The 23,255-nt window shown below is 39.1% G+C and overlaps 1 protein-coding gene across 1 annotated transcript in view; it reads left to right on the plus strand.

Annotated features, from left to right (window-relative positions):
* The first annotated feature begins 2,631 nt into the window (after positions 1–2,631).
* The window catches only part of LOC124551069, a 47,769-nt gene continuing 27,145 nt past the window's right edge, over positions 2,632–23,255 (plus strand). The window contains exons 1-2 of the mRNA XM_047125956.1: positions 2,632–2,795; positions 19,211–20,282. Of these exons, the coding sequence (XP_046981912.1) occupies positions 19,255–20,282 (1,028 nt within the window). The 5' untranslated portion in view covers positions 2,632–2,795; positions 19,211–19,254. The remainder of the gene's footprint in view (positions 2,796–19,210; positions 20,283–23,255) is intronic.

Consider the following 23,255-nt stretch of genomic DNA (forward strand, 5'->3'; position numbering starts at 1 on the left):
TCAAACCCCTACTCTGTTTTATCTAAGTAATCCTTCAATGTATAAAATGTATTGCATATCAGGTACTTTTTAGCTGCCTTTTTGAATAAGTGCATTTTTGCAATTTTTAAAATCTCTTTTGGTAATTTATTGTACAGTTTCATTCCTTGGTGAAAATGCTGTTTTGAGTTTTATGTTTATTTTTTCTTGGAAAATATAAGTTGAGTCTATCTCTTGTTGCATGGTCATGGACAGAGCTGTTTGTGCAGTAATCACCAATGTTATTTTTGATGTGTTCAACTGACTGGGAAATGTATTCACATGGAGCAGTTAAAATCCCTAGTGTTTTGAACAGATCTGTACAATGATCTCGACTAGTATTTTTGGTTATTATTCATATGGCTCTTTTCTGGAGTTTAAAATTGTGCTCATATTTTGTACATTTGTTCCCCAAAAAAGAATGCCATAGCTAAGAATTGAGTGTACATATGAATAATATGTAACTAAAAGACACTGCATGCTACACACTGGTGATATGATTCTAAGGCTATAACATGCTGATGACATTTGTTTGCAAGTACCTTTGTGTGTTCACACTACTTCAACTGAGAATCAGTATTCATTTCTAGAAGTTTTGCATTTGTTATGCAGTCTATACAGGTGCCACCTACATTTAATTTAACATTGTCGTTTTTACTCTTCAAACTGAAATTCATGGCATTAGTTTTCTTTATGTTGAATGTCACTTTATTGCTTATTGACCAGTCACAAACTTCCTTGAGAGTTTCATTTGGTTTCTTGGCAAGCAGTTCACTTGTTTTCTCAGTGACTATAATATTGCTGTCATCAGCAAAGAGAATTTTTTCACCATGAGTAACACTACTGGGAAAGTCATTGATGTATATCAGGAACAGTGTTGGTCCTAATATGCTACCTTGCGGAACCCCTGTATTAATGTATTTTGATTCTGATAAGTGTTTTATTAAATGTTTAGATCTATTTCTAGTGTGTGTGATCTCTACTCTTTGTATCCTATCTGTTAGGTATGATCGAAACCAGTCATTAGCTACCCCTATAATGCCTAATGCTTCTAATTTATTTAATAGAATCTTGTGGTCGACTGTATCAAACGCCCCCAGAAATATGTCTGTGACACACTCATCTTTATCAAGAGCATCAAGTACAACTTTTGTGAATTCTACTATGGGTGACTCCATATTTTTGCCACTTTGGAAACCAAACTGTGATTCGCTTAAAAGACTGTATTTATTCAAGTAATTCATTAATTTGTCTTTCATAATTGCTTCTATTATTTTTGAGAATGCTGACAGCAGGAAAATGGGCTGGTAATTTTCTATGTCTTCTGCATTACCTTTCTTAAGCAAAGGTACAACTCTTGCCTGCTTTAACTGCTCTGAAAATGTCCTGATGTGAAGGATTCATTTATTATATTTGTCAAGGGGACTTGTATAATCCCTATGTATTGTTTCAGTACACACACTGGTGCTTCATGTAAGCCTACTGACTTTTTATTTTTTAGTTTTTGAACAGTTTTATTGACTTGATTCTCTGTGGTTGGAAGTAACATCATTGTATTTAGTGTGACATTGTTTACAGGTGTTATATTTGTTTTTGGGAATTTTTGCTGTAACTTCTCAGTAATACTTGAAAAATGTTCGTTTACAAAGTTTGCTAAGTGTTGTGGATCATTTATTACCTTATCCCCCTCCCTTAGCAGTATGTTATTATGCGTTTATTTGCCTCTCCCCGTTTCCTTTTTTACAACATCCCAGACTGCTTTTTATTGCAAATCTCGTATGCAGATCTACTGCATTGTTGTCATTAACGCAACAGTAACACAAAACACTTGTTCACAATACCTGACGACTACAGAACAGCAATTCCAGAAAATACGACTTTACTACGAGAGGCGTCAAACGTTGACGCATCTACAGCGTGATACCACGTGGTGCTGTTTACTCATCGTTTGGCAACAGGGGCACTTTATCAGACGAACCGCTGGCTGCGTAGTAGGGAAAGCCGGCTCGCCATTGGTGTTACCTGGGCAACGGCGTCATGTCCCGCTCCGGTCAGCCAAACGTCAAAAGTAATAACTAATTTTAAACGCGCTACATGATTCCTGTGTCGGTTTTTTAACATTTCATGCTACTGTTTGAAATACATCGTTATTTATTTCATTTTTCCATTATTGTGGTACATTTTAGTTTCTTCCTTTCCAAATCCCCACTTTCCAGCGGTGGCCTCGATAGATTCAATAATTATTGTTATAAATTTGCGCTACTTCACCGCTTGCCTCTGGTATGACGTAACTGCTCAAGCGTAAGAGTCTTATTATCGGACACTAGAATTCACTCCAGAATTGCAATACACGATTGCGCCGTCGAAAGTGTTACGGTTATTTAATTAGTTCCGATCACTGCTATTCACTGCCCCTCCCCCCCCCCAAAAAAATTAATAATATAGCTATTTATTTTGTTAAACTATTTATGCATGTCTGACCTGATTTAGGGGAATTTCAAATGCAAAATAGGAGGAAATTGCACTTGACAGTTGGCGACCCTGCTGCATCTCGATGTTCAGTTTACAAACAAAACAGCTGTGACAGCGTAGCTATCCGATTTTAGTTTGACAGTTGTGACAGCAAAATTACATCGAAAGAAATATCCATTATTAATCCTCGGAACATTTATGCCGGAAATGTTTATAGTAACGGCAACAGGTCTTTATTTGTTTATGTGACCTGATATCTCAGTGTGCCACTGACGCTGGACAAAACTTACTGATATCTGCATTGGGTAGGTTATGGCCCCAATACATTGCAACTGCTTTGTACAAGTTCATGAAAGGGCTCCGCAGTAAATTGGTCGGAACGTCGTCAGTTTACATGATTTATTTGTTTACGATAACGCGGACCAATACCGAAAATCATTTTATCCAAAACGTTTTATATAATATTTGCAACCCGGACTGGTTGATATTTGGTCCCTTTCTCTCCAAACCAACCAACCAGCCAACATATATACATTTCAAAATATAAAAGCAGTGCAGTTTACCATCTCCAGCCATCTGAAAATGGATTTTGCAAGAGTCTATTGGTTTGTTCCCATTACTGACTTCCATGGCTCTGGATTCTAAAATTACTAGTACAACTGGAGAACGCGCCCAATGATATCGCAATATATTTTATGTGAGCCTTTACGTATGCATTTTATGCACTTAATCGAGCAGTAATTTCCTTGGCTTTCACTTTTCTTATGAAGTATTTTACGCAAAATGTGTTGCATATAAAATTTAACATAATTCAATGTTGGAAAAAAATCACTGAACAAAATATCAGGACTAAACTAATTGGTGCAATGTTCATCGAAAACTCCTAAGTGTCTCACAAAAATAGAGATTTTAAAACTAGCTAAAATAGGTATCTTGTCTTAGCTTGGTTCTGTAAATTTCAAATATGTTAGAAAGATCCTTTGATCACATTTGTTGGATTCACAACTATAATTTTTTGATTGAACCAATACATTGGGTATACTACGGTGCAGTCAGTCACTATAATACTCATTCTGCATGATTATATATGGTAATTCTATCAAAGGAGCCCTCCTGTGTTTGTAGTTCTTGGGTGTGGGATGAATTTGTCCCTGTTTACAAGCAGCTGGAATATTCTGGACTGCTTTCAAATGACTGGAAGCTATTGTGATTTGGTATGTGGGGTGATACAGAGATACTTCAAGTACTGTCTTGTCGTGTAGGTACTGGCTCTTCTCCAAGAAAAATAGTGCTCATCACTATTTGTTGTCTTGATTGTGTGGTGAGTCTGTAGTGGGTTTAATCCTTTGTACATAGGAGGGACAGTTCAGGGTACTACACCCTTACTCCTTACCATTAAATTTGAAGTGCTGTCTATTGTAGACTGGGGGAATCCACTTTGATGAAAGTCTCGCTTCTGTGAAAAAATCTAATAAAGGTGTCCTGGTACAGCAAATGTGTGGGTTTTAGGGCAGCACATACACACAATGAAAGTAACACAGAATAGTGAATAGTAAAATATATTACTCAGCTTTGGTAATAGTAGTTACAGCAGTTGTAGAAGCAGGTTTATTTTATCTGTACTGTGTTGACTACAGTTCAAAGACAGAAATTAAATAATGTCTGAACTAACGTCTGAAGAAAACTAATCTTGTGCCTTGATGTACTATTCGAAGAACAGTTCCAAACTAACAGTACTCGGTTAAAACTCTAGGCAGGTGGTCTCTGTCCATACACAAAAATTCTATTCACTGTTCAGTTTCTAGTGAAGGATAATCACTGTCTATCAATAGGCCACTATTTCTGTCTCACTCAACGAGTCGAAGGCACACTAAACATTCTTCAGGAACTTCCTAGCAAGACTCAGTCTGGCGTTCAGACTTACAATTCACATCATCTTGTGCACGGTTACTCAAGTGCACTTCTCTCTTATTAATAGCGCTGCCACTCCAGGGAACGTGGTTCTCAATGGCAGCAGGATTGGTTTGTGCATTGCAGTGTTGTTGCTGTGGATGGAGGTCCATGGTATGTCTGGTACCAACTGTTGCAAACTCTTGTTGTGTAGTATCTCAGTACATTGCACTGTCTTGCTCTGAAACTGAGCTATTGTGACAAACTTCATCTGTCAGAAGCCTGCTGTGTTGAGGGAAAGCATGTGCAAATGGGTACAAATCTGTTAATATTGGAAGTTTGAATTTTTCCATGACTATTGCCAACCCTTAGGGAAATGTCAAGAAAGGATGTGAAGGATCAGATAGTGCATCCAGTGTGTATGCCTAGGGTGCCTCATTCAAGATGTCGAAGAAACTGTTCTGAAGACATTGAGGCAACAGGGTGCAATCAGTTGCAGATTTTGGCACATGTTGCAATAAATGATGCCTCAACAAAAATACTCAGTATAACAGGTTTGATGAACAAGACTACTCACCTAGCAGCAGCAGCAGCAGCAGTAGCATGAGGAAAAGACACACAAAAAAGCTGTGAAAACAGGTGAGTTTCTGGAGCCAATGACTCCTCCTCCTGCCAGAAGGGTTGAAGGGAATGGAAGGGCGGGAAGGAAAAGGACTGATGAGTTTTATGAAATGGGCTGAGCTATGGAAGAGTCAGCCAGAACCCTGTGTTAGAAGAGACTTACTCTATGGGATGAGGTCGATTCTGTCTGATATTTTGCCCTGCCCGCCTATAATAGTTTTCTGCCCCCCCTCCCCCCCCCCCCACCCCCACCCCCCGAAAAAAAAACCTCTCATCCAAGTTTCTGTAACACACTTGTCTTGCACACCCTATGCTCCTTACGCAAAAAATTTTCGTACCCTCTGGCTCTGACCCCTGTGACTGTCCCTCCTCTTAAGACTGCCCGATGCATCTTAAGACTGCCCGATGCACCACCCTGGAACCACCTACGTGAGCTCTGTAACAGCAAGACTTACACTGATCAGCCAGAACATTGACACCTGGCCCTGTGATATGGCACATTATCTTGTTTAAAAAATGCCATGATTCTCATGAAGGGGGTATGTGGTCTGTAACCAGTGTACGATACTCCTTGGCCATCATGGTGCCTTGCACGAGCTCCACTGGACTCTTGAGTGCCCATGTGAATGTTTCTCAGAGCGTAATGGAGCTGCCACCAGCTTGTCTCCATCCAGCCATACGGATGTCAAGGAGCTGTTCCTGTGGAAGATGACAGATTTGTGCCATCCAATCAACATGTTTATGAAGGTACCAGGATTCATCAGAACATGCAGTGCTCTGTCATAGCATCAACATCCAGTGCTGATGGTCATGTGCCCATTTCAGTCGTAGTTGCTGATGTGATGTTAACACTGGCACATGCACGGGTCGTCGGCTGTGGAGACCCATTATTAGGAGTGTTCAGTGTACTGTGTGTTCAGACACATTTTCACTCTGCCCGGCATTAAAGTCTGATGTTAGTGCTGCCACAGTTCACCACCTGTCCTGTTTTACCAGTCTGCCCAACCTATGATGTCCGATATCTGTAATGAGTGATGGCCACTCAACACCTTGATGTCTGGCCGTGGCTTTGCCATGTGTTGAAGACACTCGTCACAGCGCTCCTTGAACACCTGACAAGTCGTGCAGTTTCTCTCTTCATTCTGAGCCTCCGGGCCATCACAATCTGCCCAGATATTGGCAGTCATTTCTCTCCAGGTGATGCTGTTGTCTCCTGGCTGGGTTTATACTGATAATAATATATTGATAATAGATCAGTGGTTTTAATTGACCAGGTGTACTATCAAAGGCAGAGCCCATGTTGTTTACCAGCTGTTATGTAATCACTGTTTGGCCCTCTACATTGGTACGAGTACCACCAAGTCATCAGTTAGGATGAATGGACATAGACAGAGGGTGTATACTGCCAACACACAATATCCTGTTATGAGCATACTCTGCAATATGACAGTCATGACCTCAGTACCTGTTTCACCACACATGCCTTCTGTATTTCTCAAAAGTACGCAGTTGTCTTTACAACATGCGCTCCATTCTCCCCATCCACCTGGCCGAAATTTACATTAATATCTGTGGTCTCAGAATTTCTTTCCAGTAACTGTTCCTTTTCTTTGCTCCCTTTTATTTTTCTATATATTTTTTTTTAATTTTCTGACTTGTCTTTTTTCTTCCTCTACATGGTGAGTGGAAGTAACTCCTTATTTTTAATATTTTTCCTCTCCTAAAATATTGTACTTCTAAACTCAGTCTTTTACAGAAATGTAGTTTATTGTATACCATGATCTTTCCAAAAGTTACAACTCAGTGTGTGCTCCAGTATTTGTTACACTCTGTCTTAAATGAGCAGCTTGCCTTCTGTGTTTATCCCTGCACTACCTTTTGATCTGAGTTACAGACTGCTACACCTTAAATATTAGTACAGTTTTAGTCCCCTCCTCAATTGTTAGGTGTCCTGACATCTTTCTGGCTTCAAAGGAACATCAGAAGCTTACAGGATCTGGAGAAAATGTAATAAAAATGGCACACTTTAGACAATAAAACAAGATGGCTTTCATTGCTATCTACACATACCATCAATAGAATTGCAAAATCAGTAATTACTTTCGGTCCACTCTGTATAACAAATTTAGCTTTCCACTCTTATTGACTCTTTCATCATCTTTTTTCAGCAATATCTCTCTTGTTTATTAACCAAGCTTCCACCTTTACGTTCACAGCCTTCCAAATTTCATCCACTGCAGACATTAAAAGTTGGACTTTCCTTTTCATCCTGTCCAGTAAGTCTCCCCTGACCTGGAATTCTGGATGACTTTTCCGCAACTCTTACCATTTCTTAAGCCTTACCAGCCCTTTTCCTTCAAACCTCTTCGTCTTCCACTAACCCTTCTGTGAGAAGAAAGAGTCACTGGTTCTGAAAGCTCGTGCATTTCCACATCCTTTAGCCATTTTCTTCTGCTACCACTTGGCGGGTAGAGTTTTGCAACTTAAAGTGATGGTTTTAAATTAAATACTTACAACACATTGTAGGTTAACAATAATCATTATTAATGGATGCCTGAAGACTTCTAAACTGTGTTTAGGTTTTGCAAGCACAGTGAGGAATGTTTCAATAAATAAATAAGCAATGGAACTGACGTCAGATAGACTATAACCATGATAACCCAGTGATAAATGTTGAAGTTGTTATAACACAATTTTTTTATGAGATGACACTGTCAGATATATTTCCCTGTGTAAAATATCTGTGTTTATTGTTTCACAATTACATACATTGGACCACTTAATAGTGAGAAGTTCTTGTGAGATATCTGCCATGATATAAGTTATTTAAAGTTTATGGTTCTTTCTGGTGAAACCCTTTTCTGATTCCTACAATCCTTCTAAGGGGTATAAAAGTTTTTCTCTATTCCAATATTTGTAAGTGTTCTTAAAATGCAATAACATTATTTATATTCTGTAACATTTTTACATGTTCCCCCATTATAAAACGCCAAAAGTCCACAGTAGGAGAGGGCTTTCTTTTCCAAGTTTAGGGACTGTAGCCTAGTCTCGTTAAAGGCTACATTCCCAAACGTAAACACAACAGATTTTTACCACATCTTAACTGGCCTGAGCTCACTCATGCTGTACCCTACAGATCATTATTAATGTGGGGAATCCGTTCAGGACAGGATTCTGTGACCATTTCACTCGTTCAGTTAATAAAGCGCATAAATATTATTCCATATCACATGTTTCAGCTGTTTCCAACATTGGTTCCTGTAAATCAAACGTGAAGCGTATACAAATGAACTTAATGTTCCTAAATATTTTACCACACAGAGTGAAGTCTCAAATAGTGCCAGATCATGGAAAACCTGAAAACAAAATTGTGTGACACAGGTCATTGATAAGTTATATACATCGTCAGAGTTCTAGCTTCCAACTCAACTTTTCAGATTGTTGTTGTTGTTGTTGTTGTTGTTGTTATCTTCAGTCCTGAGACTGGTTTGATGCAGCTCTCCATGCTACTTGATCCTGTGCAAGCTTCTTCATCTCCCAGTACCTACTGCAGCCTACATCCTTCTGAATCTGCGTAGTGTATTCATCTCTTGGTCTCCCTCTACGATTTTTACCCTCCACGCTGCCCTCCAGTACTAAATTGGTGATCCCTTGATGCCTCAGAACATGTCCTACCAACCGATCCCTTCTTCTAGTCAAGTTGTGCCACAAACTTCTCTTCTCCCCAATCCTATTTAATACCTCCTCATTAGTTATATGATATACCCATCTAATCTTCAGCATTCTTCTGTAGCACCACATTTTGAAAGCTTCTATTCTCTTCTTGTCTAAAATATTTATCGTCCATGTTTCATTTCCATACATGGCTACACTCCATACAAATACTTTCAGAAACGACTTCTTGACATTTAAATCTATACTCGATGTTAACAAATTTTTCTTCTTCAGAAACGCTTTCCTTGCCATTGCCAGTCTACATTTTATATCCTCTCTACTTCGACCATCATCAGTTATTTTGCTCCCCAAATAGCAAAACTCCTTTACTACTTTAAGTGTCTCATTTCCTAATCTAATTGCCTCAGCATCACCTGACTTAATTCGACTACATTCCATTATCCTCATTTTGCTTTTGTTGATGTTCATCTTATACCCTCCTTTCAAGGCACTGTATTCCTTTCAACTGCTCTTCCAAGTCCTTTGCTGTCTCTGACAGAATTACAATGTCATCGGCGAACCTCAAAGTTTTTATTACTTCTCCATGGATTTTAATACCTACTCCAAACTTTTCTTTTGTTTCCTTTACTGCTTGCTCAATATACAGATTGAATAGCATCGGGGAGAGGCTACAACCCTGTCTTACTCCCTTCCCAACCACTGCTTCCCTTTCATGTCCCTCGACTCTTATAACTGCCATCTGGTTTCTGTACAAATTGTAAATAGCCTTTTGCTCCCTGTATTTTACCCCTGCCACCTTCAGAATTTGAAAGAGAGTATTCCAATCAACATTGTCAAAAGCTTTCTCTAAGTCTACAAACGCTAGAAACGTAGGTTTACCTTTCCTTAATCATTCTTCTAAGATTAGTCGCAGGGTCAGTATTGCCTCACGTGTTCCAACATTTCTACGGAATCCAAACTGATCTTCCCTGAGGTCGGCGGCTTCTACCAGTTTTTCCATTCGCCTGTAAAGAATTCACATTAGTATTTTGCAGCTGTGGCTTATTAAACTGATAGTTTGGTAATTTTCACATCTGTCAACACCTGCTTTCTTTGGGATTGGAATTATTATATTTTTCTTGAAGTCTGAGGGAATTTCACCTGTCTCATACATCTTGCTCACCAGATGGTAGAGTTTTGTCAGGACTGGCACTCCCAAGGCTGTCAGTAGTTCTAATGGAATGTTGTCTACTCCCGGGGCCTCATTTCGACTTAGATTTTTCAGTGCTCTGTCAAACTCTTCACGCATTACCATATCTCCCATTTCATCTTCATTTACATCTTCTTCCATTTCCATAATATTGTCCTCAACAACATCTCACCTGTATAGACCCTCTATGTACTCCTCCACCTTTCTGCTTTCCCTTCTTTGCTTAGAACTGGGTTTCCATCTGAGCTCTTGATATTCGTGCAATTGGCTCTCTTTTCTCCAAAGGTATCTTTAATTTTCCTGTAGGCAGTATCCATCTTACCCCTCGTGAGATAAGCCTCTACATCCTTACATTTGTCCTCTAGCCATCCCTGCTTAGCCATTTTGCACTTCTTGTCGATCTCATTTTTGAGACGTTTGTATTCGTTTTTGCCTGGTTCACTTGTTGGATTTTTGTATTTTCTCCTTTGGTCAATTAAATTCAGTATCTCTTCTGTTACCCAAGGATTACTACTAGCCCTTGTCTTTTTACCTACTTGATCCTCTGCTGCCTTCACTATTTCATTCCTCAAAGCTACCCATTCTTCTTCTACTGTATTTCTTTTCCCCATTCCTGTCAATTGTTCCCTTATGCTCTCCCTGAAACTCTGTACAACCTCTGATTCTTTCAGTTTATCCAGATCCCATCTCCTTAAATTCCCTCCTTTTTGCAGTTTCTTCAGTTTTAATCTACGGTTCATAACCAATAGATTGTGGTCAGAGTCCACATCTGCCCCTGGAAATGTCTTACAATTTAAAATCTGGTTCCTAAATCTCTGTCTTACCACTATATAATCTATCTGTAACCTTTTAGTATCTACAGGGTTCTTCCATGTATACAACCTTCTTTCATGATTCTTGAACCAAGTGTTAGCTATGATTAAGTTAAGATCTGTGCAACATTCTACCAGATGGCTTATGGCTTCCTCTTTCATTTCTTAGTCCCAATCCATATTCACCTATTACGTTTCCTTCTCTTCCTTTTCCTACTGTCGAATTCCAGTCACCCATGACTATTAAATTTTCATCTCCCTTCACTACCTGAATAATTTCTTTTATCTCATCATACATTTCATCAATTTCTCATCATCTGCACAGCTAGTTGGCATATAAACTTGTACTACTATAGTAGTCATGGGCTTCGTGTCTATCTTGGCCACAATAATGTGTTCACTATGCTGTTGGTAGTAGCTTACCTGCACTCCTATTTTTTTATTCATTATGAAACGTACTCCTGCATTACCCCTATTTGATTTTGTATTTATAACGCTGTATTTACCTGAGCAGAAGGCTTGTTCTTCCTGCTACCGAACTTCACTAATTCCGACTATATCTAACTTCAACCTATCCATTTCTCTTTTTAAATTTTCTTACCTACCTGCCAGATTAAGGGATCCAACATTCCACGCTCCGATCCGTAGAACTCCAGTTTTCTTTCTCCCGATAACGATGTCCTCTTGAGTAGTTCCCACCCGGAGATCCGAATGGGGGACTATTTCACCTCCGGAATATTTTACCCAAGAGGACGCCATCATCATTTAACCATGCAGTAAAGCTGCATGCCTTCGGGAAAAATTACGGCTGTAGTTTCCCCTTGCTTTCATCCGTTCACAGTACCACAACAGCAAGGCCGTTTTGGTTAGTGTTACAGGGCCAGGTCAGTCAATCATCCAGACTGTAGCCCCTGCAACTACTGAAAAGGCTGCTGGCCCTCTTCAGGAAACACACATTTGTGTGGCCTCTCAACAGATACCCCTTCATTGTGGTTGCACCTACGGTACGGCTATCTGTATTGTTGAGACATGCAAGCCTCCCCACCAACTGCAAGGTCCATGGTTCATGGGGGGGCTTTTCAGATTGTAAAATTTATTTTAATTGTTTGCTGCTATTCTCTGTTGGGGATAGATCAAACGTGTGAATGAAGAATAACTTTTTTTTTTTCCCAGACAGGCAGAATGGATGGCATGGAGATTTTAGAGAAGTGTGGCAGTGTGGATGTGGGGATATGGTCCTGAGTTTTTCTGCAATTTTGTCTAGTGAGGAGTGTTGAGAGACCAATGAATAGAGTACAACCATTTTTCAAGTCTTTGAGCTAACTTGTAAGATCTATATACACAAGGTGTAAATGCTTTTGGAAGCGTGTTTATTAAAATATTAGCCTGTGGTTCAAGATGCTGTATGTTCAGGAAAATGCCACAATGGTTGCTGCAACACTGTCTCATAAACTTCCTGAGCCCACATATCTCCTGTCTAGTCCTACACTGCTCCATGCATACATTACAGCTTCAACAGCAATAATAAAAAAAAATCAGATGCTCACCTGCCTAAAAAAATACATATTAAAGATATTTAAACATTATCTATGTACTAATAGTAACAGTAAAAGTTATTTCAGTTTGGATTTACAGACATTGATACATTAAAAAATCAGATGACTATAAATATATTCAATTATTACTAAGTAATTCAGTTAACTTCAGTTTGTGGTCCTAAAGTCATCTGCAAGTGTGTGTGTTCATGTGCAGTGAAAATTGTTAAGACGGTAAATGAACAATGTATAATTTTTTTGTTACATTAGGAATAACCAACTGAGATAGTGAATTAGAAAAGCATGGTCCTTAGATTTGGGGTGCAGTTTATTATTAAATTTTAATCCCAGATAGACAGTGCTAGTTAGTTTTTCTTGATAAGTGGTATTCCAGATTGACTCATATTACACAGTCATGTGGAGAACTGTTAGTGAGACACTTAGAGTTTTCCTGATGGACACAACAGAATGGCAGATGCACTCACTTGGTACAATAAGGAGACTTGAAGTTTTTAAAAATAGTTCTATACAAGAAGCTCAACTAATTATTATTATTATTATTATTATTATTATTACTATTACTATTACTATTACTATAGCCCCTGTCTCTTGTTTTAATAACCATGAAAGAAGGTTGGGTGGTAGTTACCTGGAAGTACTAAAAGGTTTCAAATAATGTATTAATGCTAAGACAGAGATTCTGAAACCAGATTTTAAAGTGCAAGACATTTCCAGGACAAATGTGGAATTGGACCATAATTCATTGATTATGAACTGCGGAAAGGTGGGAATTTAAGGAGGTGGGATCTAAATAAGTTGACAAGAGTGAGAGGTATTAAGAGTTGCAAAGGGAGTATTTGGCAACAATTGACTGAAAGAGGAGTAAGAATCGCAATAGAAGTGAAATGAGTAACCGTGAGAGATGAAATAGTGAAGGCAGCAGGGGATCACATATTCAAAAAGATAAGGCTGAGTAGAAATCCTTGGATATCACAGGGGATATTGAATCTAACTGATGAAAGGAGAAAATATAAAAATGAAGCAGGCAAAAGCAAGGAAAGAAGGAAGATTGGCATTTAACATGCAGGCAAAAGGGAATACAGATATCCAAAATGATGCCACTTATAGGAAAATTAGGTGCCTCTGGAGAAAAGAAAAGCAATTGTATTAGTGCCAAAATCTTATACTGCAAGCCAGTATTAAGCAGAGGAGGGTAACCTGAAAGGTGGAAGAAATACACATAGAGTGACCTCGAAGGCTATGTTATAGAAAGAGAAGAAGTAGTAAATAAGTCCGAGTAGAAATCCTTGGATATCACAAATGGGAGATATGATTTTGTCAGAAGAATGTGATAGAGTAATGGAAGATCTAAGCCAAAACAAGGCTTCTGGAGTAGACAACATTCCTTCAGTATTAATGAGATTCTTGGGGGAGCCAGGCATGACAAAACTGTTTCACCTCATACACAGGGTGTGAGACGTGAAATACAGTCAGACTTTCAGAAGACTGTAATAACTCTTATTCCAATGAAGACAGAAGTTGACACATTTGAATATTACCAAACCATCAGTTTAATAATTCATGATTGCAAAACGTTCACATGTATTATTTACAGAAGAATGGAAAAAAATTTGTAGAAATTGGCCTCAGGGAAATAAATTTGGGTTCCAGAAAAATGTAGGAGTGTGTAAGGCCATACTGACCCTATGACTTATCCCAGACTATAGACTGAGAAGGGAAAATCTACATTTATAGCTTTTGTAGTTAGAGAAAACTTTGGACAATGTTGACTGCAGTACAATCTTTGAAATTGTGAAGATAGGATGGTTGAAATATAGGGAATGAAACGTTATTTACAACTTGTACAGAAACCAGACAGCAGTTATAAGAGTTGAAGGGTATGACGGAAGGGAGTAAGATAATGGTGTAGCTCTCTCCAATGTTATTCAGTTTGTTCATTAAACAAGCATTAAAGGAAATCAGGTAGAATTTTGAAAAGGGAATTGAAGGTCAGGGAGAAGAAATAAAAACTTAGAGGTTTGCCAGTGACATTGTAATTCTGTCAGAAAGCAAAGAACTTGGAAGAGCAGTTGGAGGGAATAGCTAATGTCTTGAAAACAGGTTATAAGATGAACATTGACAAAAGTGAAACACTGGTGTTGGAATGTAGGCAAATCAAATTGGATGATGCTGAGGAAGTTAAATTGGGAAATGTGACACATAGAATAGTAGATGACTTCTGTTATTTGGACAGCAATGCAAACTGGGAATACCGAGAAAAGCCTTTCTGGGAAAGAGAAATTTGTCAGTGTCGAATATCAATATAAGTGTGAGTGAGTCTTTACTGAAGGTGTTATTAGGAGTGTAGCCTAGAATGGAAGTGAAATGTGACTAAGAAGCAGTTCAGACAAGACAAGAATAGAAGCTTGTGAAGTGTGGTGCTGCAGAAGAATGCTGAACATCAGATATGCATTCTGTGTAAGTAGCGAGGAGGTATGTAATTGGATGGGGGAAAAAGAAATTTGTGGCACAGCTTGACTAAATCAAGAGGTCGTTTGATAGGACATAGCCGAAAGTGTCAAGGAATGTATGGTGGGTAAGAATTGTAGAGAGGGGCCAGTGCTTCAGTAGAGTACACAGGTTGAAATGGATGTACATTGTGGTAGTTATGTATATGAAAAGGCTTCGGTAGGATAGACTAGCGTGGAGAGCTGCATCAAAGCAGTCTCCAGACTGAAGAGCATGACAACAGTGACCATTTACTGCAGTGTAAAAAATTTTCTGTATTTTGTTTATTTTATCCACAGAAAAGAATTCCAGAGCCAAGAACTGTGTGTATAAAGGATTAGTGCATCACCACAATGCAATGGCTGTTGCTCTGCCGATATGCTCTTAAAGTCATATCGTGCAGAGAACATTTTCTTTGTTGTCAAGAACTTGATGCTGTGCATATGTGTATCCACATTTTGCCACGAGAATGCCCTGCTGGGGTTTTCATCAACACTTGACACCGCTCTCTAAATGTGGCAGCTGAACGTGAAATCAAAATATTGCAGACATAATGACACCACCTGACGTGTTGCTGAAATCTTTAGCAACACTACTTTATTACAGATTCTGTAATAAGTGGTTTGTGTGTGCTCAGTTTCTTGTTTTTTTCTTCTTCCCAAGTATATGATGATGTAAGAGAGGTCACATGCAAATGATACTCACTGCTACAAATGACTCGCATCAAAATGAAGTTCAGCATTATACAATGACAACTATAGTGTCAGGTCTACATTGGCAGCGAGAAGAATAAAAATATTAATGGCTCGAATTTCGGCAACATCTACCGACTCTGTACCAGAGAGAAGAGTAGCCAAGAAAATATGGCTGTACTTTACTGAGAGTGAAGATAGGAACTGCCCTGCCACAAAGACAAAATCTAGCTCACCTTTTTTAATTATACATATGCAAAAGCAACAGTTTCAGATGGAAATTTCATTACATTCATGAGATACAAATATGACTTACAGTAAAGTAATTTTCTGACAAATATGCCACATAAAATTTGAAATTCCTATAAAAAAAATGTATTATTTATTGTGACACATGCATAGAAAACACAATGTTGAACAACAACCATACAAGTGAAGGGAGATCTGTTGGCACAGAGCTTGCATAAGAAAATGTATAACTTGGAGTATTCTGATTTTCCTTAAATTACAAGATTTATGAAATTCATGCTCCTCCAACACAAACTGTCTCAGACATGTCTTTAGAAGCAGTCTGGATGACTGCTTTGCAGAAGACATTACCCTAAATACATGACATGTAGTATCAACGGTATCTATACTCATTAAATATACATGTTTGTGAGAACTCTAGTTATCCGACCACAGAAAGCTGCTATTGATTTGATGCCTCCATTTTGAGTATCAAGTATTGGCGGAATTTACAGTTAGATGTTTGTTGACAAGGTACCTTATGATTGCTATCATTGCTCCATGTTTCTACCACAGTTCACAGTTTTCTTATGATTTTGCTGACTGGAAGTGGACACACCTATGTTGCTTGTCAGTCATCTTTCCTAAAACGTGGAATTGTCCCCCTAGTGAAAATATGTTACAAAATTTAGCTATCATTCTTGCTAATGTGAAGTTTTATACAAATTTAAGCAATCTACCAGTATCAATATAAATGACTAAATGAAAGAATGTCTAAAATTCATACAAGAAGCATACAAGAACCATAAAACTGTGAAGTACTGTAAATGGTAAAGGACCAAAAATCTCTTGTAAATGTGATTGAGCAAAGGAAAGCAGACTGTGTGGGACACATACTAAGAGGAAAAGGTGTTCTGATGATAGCAGTTAGAGGATCAGAGGTACAGTGGAAGGACAGAAGAAAGTAGGAACAAAAGGAATAAAAATACTGAATGAAGTGGAAAGAGGAAATACTGGATGATGAAGAAGTCGACCTGGAACAGGATCACATGGAGACAACAATTGCTTCAGGAAGCTGACAATAGACACACCACCTTATGATGATAATGAGCTAACAAGTTAAAATAGCCAGCATGTAGATGAAAATAATGAAGTTTAGTACACCATGCTTTGCAGCAAGTGTCTGATTGCATTAATTTGAGTACAAGAGTGATAGTATAATTTGTGTATGTGTTCTCTCTTTAGTTTTGTGGAATGAACTTTAAAATAAATAAAAAATTTGTTCAGTAGAAGTATAGTAATGGAAAGTAATAGTGGAGTGTAAATAATTTAAGAAGTAGAGATAACAACACACCAAATAGCAAAGGAAATTGGTTGTTGAAAGGCATGTAAACTAAACTGAGAACTATGCAAACTTCCAGATGAATTCTGTATTCCAGAAAATGATTTGTCCAAAAGCTAGCAACACAAGAGTAAGTGACGTGAATTTACTCATTATCATTTACAAGTGTAATTAAAAAATTAACATTTCGTGCCATTGTTCTGTAAGTTGGCAGTACTGTTACCAGTGGTGTAAGGAATGCCCTAGAGGTGACAGCATATTATGTTCAAGTGAAATGCGACCACAGTACCTGTTGAAAATGAGTGTCATGCTTGCGACATACCCTGAGGAAGAACAACATTCTTCTGTCATATGTTTTCTGCGCAGTGAAGGTATGAAACCTATTGAAATCCATTGGTGAATAAAAGTCCAGTATGATGATGCATGTCTACCTTTGCAGCGAATGCATGAACAGAGTAGTAAGTTTGGAAATACAGATGCTCTGCCCCTGGGTCAAGAATGCCTTGTTGTGACACCAGAGTCTGCTGCAGCAATTGAAGCCATTGTGATGCACAATTGATGTGTGATGGTGTATGCAGAACCTTAGTCATGGCTCAGCCCATCCCATCACATCACTCACGAAGTGCTTAAGTTTCACTGAGTGTATGGAAGATGGCTGCCATGGCAGCTCACTCCAGAACTTAAAGAGTGATGCATTGACATTGTGAAGAACTTTTGTGGTGCTTTAAAGCAGAAGGTGATGGCTTCTTTCTGAGAATCGTTACAGGAGATGAAACCTGCATATACTTCCACGAGCATGAAACAAAGAGAGCAAGTTAGGAATGATGCCATTCCTTACCACCAAAACCCAAGAAGTTCTGGATGCAAACGTCTTCAGGGAAGTATTTCCCGACTCTTTGGGGATGAGCGAGGTGATGTCTTGGAACATGACACGACTAGTCTGTCATATGCCAATACATTAAAAAATCAGATCTGGCCTGCAATAAGATCAAAGCAATGTGGACTTCTGACTACAGGTGTTATTTTGCAATATGACAAGAGGAATCTGTGCACTTCATACATGCTGGAGGAAGTATGCCGAATTACAGGGAGACTATGTTGGAAAATGATACACTTGTGCTCCATTTTTGTTCAATTAAAAATGTATTTAAGGTTTTCATTTTTGCCTCCCCCTTTCATATAAATCTGACAAGATACATTTTAGCTGTACTTAGTTTTGTGTTTCTTGCTAAAACTGCCTTTTGCAAAAACTCTCCGCAAATCATATCTTCAATGTCTGCTTCTCTTTCCATCTAGTTTTCATTAAAATGAAAATTTTTATGTGTACAGTTTTCCTTAGAATACATCCAACCTAGTTCACTTTCATCTTTTTGCCATAGTGCAGTAGAGTTCTTATTTCCTTTGCTCTTCAAGTATGTCATCATTCCCTACTCTGTCCAAACATTTAATTTTCTCTGTTCTTCTCTACAGCCAGATTTCAGAGCTTCAAAATGTATGTTGTACAATGTTGATAACTGTGCATCTTGCAGAGTCCTCTTCAAAACCCTTTTGTCAATGCAGCCTACATAATTATTTCTGACACACTTCTTTTAATTTAAAACTTAGGTTTTAGTTCTAAGAGATTATGATATCCAGTTTTGAAAGTCATTTCATGCTATTCCAAACACATTGCTTATTAATGCTTTTAAGGTAGCAAAGTAAACAACATTTCTGGAGATAATACCCACATCTTCAGTGAAAACTCGTACAAGAATCCTAGCATATTTGCACAGAAGTGAATGAAAATCTGACCATTTATCCTCTGAAATACCAGACTAATTCTCTTTGTCTGGTATTTTATAAAATGAGCAGAATGGTTTTTATCCAGTTTTGTTTATAATGCTAGTTTTATAAGTTTTCCTAGAGAATGGAAATCTTCTCCTGAAACACATTGTTCTTCTCATAATGTGAATTACTTGAGTAAAACAGGTCCTAGGCCCAGTGATTGTCAGTTTTAATCTGTCAGTTTCAAAACAGATTCATTCCAGAAATGTTAATAAACATTGTGGTTAATGCTAACTGAAATACTGTCAAAATACCATAATTTATTCCTCATCCATGGAATGTCTCCTTCACAGTGTGAAGTACCACACATGAATTAATACTGCTTTAGTTGGAGAAAATTTCTATTAATTTGTTCAATTTGTACATATGTATAACAGTAATAATATCCTATTCTTTTTTAACAGGGCATCAAGCATTAGAGGACAGACATTGCAAACATTCTCAATTGATGGATCTTGTAAAAGCTGCAAGGCATAGCCCACCTCAAGATGATGTCGGTAGGCTTGATACTGTAAGTCTGTTAGGAACAACAACATTACAGGCACCGGAGAAAACCAACTACTACTGGAGTGTTTGTGGCTTGAGTGCCTGTTCCGAGGCCACAGAAGATCTTAGATCGCCCATTTTTTCTCATCCAAATTCAAGTAAATGGTGTGCAGAACTGGAAAATGATGTTGGCACGCCAAGGATGTGCTTCCGTCTCGTGGCTAGCGCCGGTTCGCAGCCTGTGGGGGTGACCCTCGGTGCTTCCGTTTCAAGTCGGGACGGTACGGAATGCCAGGCATATCGGCTGCAGTTCTGCACTCTTCAAATAGGCGAGAGATCTCCTCTGCAGTGCATTGTGGACGTGTTCAATGGGGAGGACTGGCTTTTTGAATTTGAAGTGGAGATCGTGGAAGTCGTATCGGAGAACATCAGTCCTCCGACCTGGGAAGTCGCAGGTGGTCTGAAACTGGATCTGAAGCGGTTGTGGGACTCAAAAAAGTACACAGATTTCACACTGTGTGCTGGAGGTGTCCAGCTGGAAGCACACAGGGCAATTCTGAGTGCGCGGAGTCCAGTCTTTGCAGCCATGCTCCGTCACGATACGAAGGAGGCTCGAGAAGGCCGTGTGGAGATCACGGATGTGGACCCGGAAGTCGTGTCGGAGATCTTGCGCTACGTCTACACTGACAGTGTGCTGTTACCGAGTGATATAACAGAGAAGCTCTTGGTGGCATTCGACAAGTACGGGCTCCCGTACGCAAAGTCGGAGTGCGAATCGGAGCTGGCGAGGAAGCTGACAATAGACAGTGCTGCCATAACTGCTGCATGTGCAATTCTCACCTCGTCTTTCTACCTACAGGAGGTGTGCCTGGCTTTCATTAAGACCCATCTTGAAAAGGTGGTGGGGACCGTAGGCTGGGCAGACATCATTGACCAGTGCCCTGTGGCCGCAAAGATGATCAGCAAATTGATCTCTGGAGGATCAGAGAGGTAATGCACCACTGAATTTGACAAAGTGTGAGGTTTGTCTGGAAAGTAATGTCACTAAAGTAAATGAAAGCTAATTCATCGATCAGAAAGGTAGGTAAAAGTGCACTTACAATGTTGGTGCCTTTTTCCGTCTTGTGTTGCAGTGAATAACTGTTTGCGTGGTGAATGCTGGGAAGTGGATGTGAAAAATGATAAGTCATACGATTGGAGGCGGTAGCAGAATCAGCGAGAAAATAGTGTTCACTACATATTGTCATGATGTAGAAAATATGAAATTACATGGCAGCATAATGGAATATATTGTGCAGAATGTTGTCATATAAAACAGCGTTCTCTGTAATATTTAAACTGTAGTCTTTGGTTTCTGAATAACCACAATCTTGGAAATTGGGACATTTTGAAAATACCCCACAAATTTTTAAAAACGATCACTGGGGTACGCTACAGGTCCGTATGTCACCACAGCCAGTCTTCCTCCAGTCACATTTGTTGGCTCTGCCAACTCAAAACCTGACTATAATGAGGAAATATGACAATATCCCAAGAAATTCTGTCATGTTCCATGTAACATACAATACAAGACATATATCTTTTCATTATTATATTTTTGTTGGGTTCTGATTAGTTTAGTTGTTATATTTCACTTCAAGTAATTCTTCCAGAATAGTGCTTTAAAGTCAAAGTTGATGGCTGGTAAATAGCCATGCCAAATGCGAGCCACATCACTTAGGTAGTTTAAAATTGGCATAGTTTGTCATAACTAGTAGCGTGAGAAATCATCACTGACATCAGATTCTGTAGCCTCACATAACCTGCTAATATGCTATGCGAATACCTGATACAGAGAGTGGAAATACAGGTTATTCTCAGCTGTAAATTAAAACACACATAATTCAACTTTATTTTAAGTTTCACCATGTATATTAAGTGAGACATTTATTCCTTTTTAGTAATATACCCACAGTTAATTAAAACTGACTAGATGACATACTCAGGCCATAATCATTATCACATCTGTATGCTATGTCTGTTTTAACAAAGCCTGCAACCATTCTCGTTTTTCCATGTTAATCTATACAAACTCAAGGCGGTAGCCTCAGGAACAATTCCACGAGCACAGACGATTGCTACCGCGCCAACACTAACAAATCTGGTTGACAGAAACATAACTGAAAATGAAAATGTGGCATTCGCCAGGTACGTACAAAGTCGAGTAACCAACTTTCAAATGGAAATGAATTTTAACAGCGGCACGTAAAGGAAGAGCCACAACACAGTAACTGCATTTTAACCGAAATGTACAATACGTAAAAATTCTTAACAGTAGGGTCCTTCTGCCTCAATACATTTTTGCCAGTGAGATTCCCAGTTGTAGGCAACCTGGAACATCCGGGTTGGAATGTCCTTAGGGCACACGTAAGAGCAGTTTTCACACTGTCAACAGTCTCTAAACTGTGTCCTCTCGAGGGTGTCTCAAGCTGAGGAACAAAAGGGTGTTGCAGAGTGAGCTTAGAATTGTAGAGGGTCTGGGCAGCACTGCCACATTGTTTTTGAGCAGATAACCTCTCACTGTGAAGACACTGTAGCTGCACAGATTGTCTCTGTGGAGCTTCCAGGAACTGCCAATGTGCAGCCTGATGTGCACAACCGTGCCTCCCCCCCCCCCCCCCCCCCCCCCAGTCTTTTGAGCACTTCCATGTAAAAATTGACTATCTGTCAGATGTGCAAACTTGGAGTGGACAATAACATTAGTTCATAAAAGACAACAGGCATTGCCTTTACTTTGGACCTGCTCATCTGTGCTTTCTCGGGGCATGAGTTGACCGGATAAGAGCTGTGAGGTGTGCCATACAGAGCTCCACATCTGTCTCTGTCTCAGCGTCATATTCAAAAATCCATGACTCATCATCATTTATAACATTGTCCAACATTTCTACACAATTCCAGTAGTTCTTCACAAATGAGCTCTCAATTGCACTTGTGGCAGTCAGTCAAAATTTTTGGAACCAGTTTTGCCCACACTTCCTTCTTTCTGAAATTGATTCATTAGAATTGTGTGGACAATTGTTTTGGCACATCCAGAGTTGGAGCTATGAGAGAAACACTCATTGTATGGTCTGCGTTCAAAAGTTGAAGGATACGAGTTGCACTGTCTTTGTCTTTTGATATTGCGTGGCTTCCGAAGCAAGTTTTGTTGTCTGTTTCATCCTGGCCTACCAGACACGCCTTGTGCTTCTGAAACACCTGCTGTTTTGACAAATGTTCATTCCCAAATTCCCGCTCAGTTGTTTGATACATTTTGGCAGTGAGCTTCCCGAATTTGATTGCATGCAGTTGTTCCAGTGAACACTTTGTCGCAGGTGGAATTGGACGACCAGGTGGAGGTTCAGGTAGGGACACATCCTGACTCTCCAAGCAGTTGGAGGAAACTGAGACTGCTCGTGTTGTGAAGCTAACAGCCCCACCAACTAGCTTGGACAAGTAGATCATCCTCCATTCAATAGGAGCATTAGGATGGAACCAGTGATATTTCTTTCCAGGCAAACCTCGTAATATTCATTAGCTTCTAGTACTTTCATTTTCTATAACTATTCCATATGACACAGTATAATAAAGTGGAATGGTTAACAGGCTATTAACATTAACAGTATATATACAAGAATGCACCTTGTGTCTCAAATGTGAGGTGTTTTCAAAAAATAACACCAATTTTGTTATTTTGTATTTTCTATTACTCCAGTATTCCTGAAAAGGGTCTGCACACTGTTAGTCATATTGGATATTTGGTCTGTTGTGAATTGTCAAAAAGGCTACATGTGTCCAGAATGAAATTTTCGTTCTGAAGCAGAGTGTACACTGAGATGAAACGTCCTGGCAGATTAAAACTGTGTGCCAGACTGAGACTTGAATTTGAGACCTTTGCTTTTTGTGGGCAAGTGCTCTATTGACTGAGCTACCCAAGTATGACTCACA

Source organism: Schistocerca americana, chromosome 9, assembly GCF_021461395.2.
Source record: "Schistocerca americana isolate TAMUIC-IGC-003095 chromosome 9, iqSchAmer2.1, whole genome shotgun sequence".
In the NCBI taxonomy this organism is placed as follows: Eukaryota; Metazoa; Arthropoda; class Insecta; order Orthoptera; family Acrididae; genus Schistocerca; species Schistocerca americana.